At 39.0% G+C, this 5202-nt stretch overlaps 1 protein-coding gene across 1 annotated transcript in view; it reads left to right on the top strand.

Annotated features, from left to right (window-relative positions):
* LOC118326997 (voltage-dependent T-type calcium channel subunit alpha-1I-like) overlaps positions 1-5202 on the top strand; it is a 156525-nt gene that overhangs the window by 125718 nt on the left and 25605 nt on the right. The window contains exons 28-29 of the mRNA XM_035660162.1: positions 634-767; positions 2535-2605. Of these exons, the coding sequence (XP_035516055.1) occupies positions 634-767; positions 2535-2605 (205 nt within the window). The remainder of the gene's footprint in view (positions 1-633; positions 768-2534; positions 2606-5202) is intronic.

The following is a 5202-nucleotide window of genomic DNA, read 5'->3' as shown; positions in this document are numbered from 1 at the left end:
AGAAATAGTTGCTAACCTGTTAATCAAAAACATTGGTATTGAATATGGCTTGTTTGCGGCACTTTAAATGTCAGATAACATTGGCCTGTATTTTCCAAGGGCTGCACCAAAAGTTTTATAATAGTCAGACTCTAATATACCACTGAAACAAATATATTATTCACCACTACATTCACAAATACTGCCGCCTCTGATGTTGATCACATTCAAAATAACATACAGGTTGTTGTTCATCCCTGAAATGACAGGAGACAAGGTAACAAACACAGGAGGTAATGTTGCTGAAGCTGCAAGGTTTGCATAGAATTGAAGTTAGTATTAACATAAATATTCATGACAGGAGCATGCCTTCAGGTAATGGTGGGCCCATTCTTCTGCCAAGTCAGTTGTGGGAGAATCATGCAAATTAAGCATAAAGTTGATGTGGAAGATTAATATTCATTGGAAAATTAACATAACACAGACCCTGATGTGTGCAGCCATGAAGTCCTGAGCCACATATTGAGCTAAGACTCCAAATTCATGCTTATTCTCCTGTTCATAGCTAACCTTCATTTTGGCCAAATTCTACAAAGTATGGTAGATTGAAAACTCATTGTGTGTGTGTGTGTGTGTGTTTGTGTTTGTGTGTAGGTGGAACCAGTTGGACCTGGCCATTGTGCTGCTGTCAGTGATGGGCATCACCCTGGAAGAGATTGAGATCAACGCCTCCCTCCCCATCAACCCCACCATCATCAGGATCATGAGGGTGCTCAGGATAGCACGAGGTACACACACACACACACACACACACACACACAAAAGCAAATTTTAAACTCACACCTGAGATGAACATGTTCTCACATGACATTTTCTGAAATTAGTGCTGTCATATTGTACTTACATGTAGTGTAAAGTCCTTATTAACCTCAAGTGCAGACAGACTGGTTTCTGGTTTAAAAAGTATTTTTTCATTCTGCTCCTGTTTTAATTTGTTGTTTATGTCATTAATGCAAGCTCAAAATACAGTTTACCAGTTGTTACAATTGATTTTTTCAATCAGGGTTAAGTCACTGAAACTCAGCACTTCTTGCACAAATAATTCACATTAAAAGCCTCGCCACAGCTCAACAGGTGAAATCTCTCCCTTCCCTGTTAGCTTTTAATGTGAGACATCAGCAGAAAGTGTTACAGTTCTGTTTTTGTCCGATATTATCCTAATTCTCCCTGAATTAAAGTAACACTGATATACCATTTCTATCTTTCAGTCTCTCTCCTGTTTAATATGATTCTCATTCAGCACCTTTGTTCTTATTATTTAGAGGAAATTACAGGACTAGCTCTCTGGGCTGCACCAATTCCTCTTAACTTCACACTGAGGAGGATAAAAGCTAATTACATCAATCTTACTTAAGCCTCACCCTCTTACCATCGCCCTCTGCCCTCCATAATACTGCCCAGGGACCGCTGAGTGGACCCATGGGTAATATGCTAATTAAAACAGCAGCTGGTGGTAATTAACAAGCAAGTGGGGTATTTGATGATGAGTTTGAGGGCTACTGGTGACTTATAGTCTTTCCTCTCCTCTCATAATATTATTACCGCTTTGTCTGCATGTTAACTAACTTGTGTGACTGTGGGAAAGAATATTAATATGTTTCAGAATCGTTTACTTCTTTCACAGAGCTGAATTTTAAAATGACACCCAACCAAAGGAGAGATTTAGCTACACTGGTTGAATATTTATAGTACAAAGCTACGGTTTCATTCATATTCATCGTTCTACTTTTTGTTTTTGTTTTACATAAACAACACAATACTAATTTCACCTACGGTGTGTCATAATTATATTAAAATATAAGAGCTTAGGCAAGGACTTTGGTACATGAGGCTCGTGATCTACCAGGTGAGCTACCAGGGTACAGCAAAGGGTGCTGACTTTTTCCTGGTACCAGTGGCTTTATCCTAGCCATCATTTTCTGTTTCCAAATGATGTTGTTGTCTAGGCGTTTGGAAAGAAGGTTCTTAAAGAGCCTATATAATGCTGGATAACGATTTAGAGTTGCTCTAACCATGCACTACTGCCACTACATCCACCTTCTCTCTCACACCCACGCACATATAACCAACACCAACCATCATGACCGAAAAACATCTCCCAGCAGGCTTTTTTGTCTGAGCAGCCATTGTTGTTCCTCGACAGAATACGACCGTGTTTTTTTTCTCTTTGCTGCTGGCCGCATTGTCAGTCACATTCCTCCAGAAATTGGACCGCTGGGAATTGTGTACGGTCTCTAACAGAGAGTCGGGAACGTTTTCCAACTATCGATCGTTTGTTATCTCTCTCCTCCTCGTATTCTGCCTACCTCTTATCCGTCTTGATTGTTCCCTTCTCTCCCTCATCTCCGTGGTGTCTTTTGTTTCACTGTCTCTCACTCTGTACGTGTTTTCTGGTGTTAATCACCCAAACACTCATGTCCAAAGTAGCACACAGACACACATACATGCAGTTGTTTGTGTGGATTCTGTCGTCTCACCCTGTAATCTCTCTCCAGTGTTGAAGTTGTTGAAAATGGCAACCGGGATGAGAGCTCTGCTAGACACAGTCGTCCAGGCTCTGCCTCAGGTATGTGTCATCACACACACATGCACACTCACACACAAACATCCTCCTTCAGATTATCACAAGGACACACAGGAGTTAATTAACATTTGTGGGATGATAAACGATCGGCGAAAGAAGCTCCCTAAGAATTATGACTTTCAGGAACCTGGGTTATGACTAAATCTTTGCCCCCGATGTTACAAAACCTTGCTAACATTTCACTGTTGCTCTCATTTATTCAGTGAATATAAGACCTTTGTAGCATTAATGTAAGATTTTTAATTCCCACAGCCGTTGATAAGAGAAGAGGGGGGGGAAAGTTCTGCTCCCTTAGTGCACGGAAATACTTTTTGTTCTTTAGCCTTTTCTCAGATTCATATATTAAAAGTTTGCTCCTCCTGTTATTTCTGGAATACTGTGGATTTTTGAGAGCAGCATTCACACAGGAATTCCATATATTACTTGCATTAGATGGTCTCTGCAGATGGATATTACTAGAGAAGAAACCTTTCAATAATCCAATAATTATTATTATTTTCCTTTTTTTTTTCAGTCTGCTTTTTTGTGTTCTGGCTGCCTCTGCAGTTGGACGTCTTTCCATCACTGTCACTTTGTCTGCCTCCATCAGTTCAGTTATTAATTAGTTGGTGTTTTCTGCGCCTGAAGCAGAAGAGCAGACAGATTAAGTTTAGACTAGTTAGTAACAGAAAGGATTTTTGTCAGATAAATAATGATATATGTTGGTTTGACATTTGGTTTGACAAATTGCCCAACTAATGATAAGTGGCTTTGGATGTTCTGTAATAAAAGAAAAAGATTTGCCCAGTACAGGCTACCAGAGATGACATACCCATTAGTTGGTGCATTAAAGAATAAGGCATCTTTTGTTATTGTGAACAAATCCAATAGCAACAATGAATCAGTCCTTCACTTTGTACTGTTTGAATCCCCCCTCTGTCTATGTCTCTCAGCCACAAGCCCATTTATTCCTATTGACAACATGAATTGTTAAGAATACGTCACAAATACATATTTTCTTTTTTGGACACAGGAGTAAATAGTGAATTAATAGGGACTGTGTTCAGCTGTGGATGCGGTGCTGTGATGTAAACTGCTGAGGCCATTAGGACACCAGTGAAGGTCCTATGAGACACAGAATAATCAATTAGGTTTTGCGCTAGCCACAAGCAATGTTTGGTCTTGAAAATAATGAAAATACCGAATTTACTTTTCCATTTCTTTGTGCCAGTTTATTGTTTATTAGAGAGTTATGTGTGTGTAACAGTTTCTTAACCAACAACAGCTAATCCATCCTCCCAGCACTTCTGTGCAGCATCTCTGCTGGTTACCTGGCAACCTCACTGTCACCGCTAGCTGTGACGCACACATCAACATGAACCCCAATATACAGTACTCAGAACAGAAACAATACATGTATACAGACAGAAACAACAAAGTGCACACAACTAAAGCAAAAAGATTGAGTTATACGTATCAAACTTTCTGTCAAATGTTTTCTAAATTAAGTTGTAGTTTGTCATATTTTTTAGGTTTCTTTTTGACATCATAATCAGCCTTGTTGAGCTGTAAATGGCTCTAAAGCTATGAATGTTTTATAGAATTAATTCCAACTTCTCGCTTCTCCATAGTACCTTAAAAACAGAGCGGATGATTTTAAAAATTAGCTGTGGGGAGATAACATTTTTAAAATGAAATTACTCAGACAACCCGGATGTGCATTTATATTATATATATTCTTTTTTTCTATATGTGAAGAAACCAGAGAGAACACCAATGAATCTGAACTGGCTGTTCTGTCTAAAACAACCCTTTATTAAAGACATTTGTAAAGGAGTGAGTCAGTGTGCAGTCAGACGTTGATTTTTTCAGTTCTGCTGCCTTATCAATGCTCTGACTGGAGCCCTCTGGGAAGATCTTTGTCTCCTTGGTGTTTGTGTATAAAAACATGTACACACACATATACTGTATACACACATTAACACAACACAGGCTCACACACTGAAGTAAAATTACAGTCACAGAAACCTCGCTCGCTTCAGTTGTGCCTCCAATCAATAGTCCTTTTTTTCCATCCACTTTAACTTGCTGCTCTGTCGTTTGGATAAATCGGTTTTGATGGTCTTGTTTTTGCGGTGGAAGCTTAGACAACAGCAAGAATACACATCAAGCTAATAGGGGGTCACAGGGAGTATAGAACTGTGCTGTAGTGTTGTGAACATCAGCAAACACAAGGCATTACAGGTCAAAAGGAAATAAAACATGTTTTTTATCTCATCAGAAAGACCTTCTGAACGTGGATATGAAACAAAACTGTTTAATACTGCACAGCACTACTTTCCCCAGTTATCCCCTATTACACTGAAAAAAGTGTATTTTAGTTTATTGTATATTTTTTTTACAGTACAGTTTCTGCTTCCATGGTGCCGTCATTCTGACCTGTTGGTTTCTTGTAATGTTATTCTGGAAATCTGTAGTTACATATGTCTTTAAAGGGTAGATTCCCCACTTTTCAACCTAGACATGTCTCCCCTAATTTATTATTATGCAAAACCTCACTGATAGCTTCTTTAGTGACGTCGTATTCTGCTGAGTTAGTT

The sequence above is a fragment of the Morone saxatilis genome, unplaced genomic scaffold (genome assembly GCF_004916995.1).
Source record: "Morone saxatilis isolate NCDOM2014 unplaced genomic scaffold, NCSU_SB_2.0 Contig17, whole genome shotgun sequence".
NCBI classification, from domain to species: domain Eukaryota; kingdom Metazoa; phylum Chordata; class Actinopteri; family Moronidae; genus Morone; species Morone saxatilis.
Note: the sequence above shows the minus strand (reverse complement) of the source record. Positions and strands in the feature narration are given on the sequence as shown.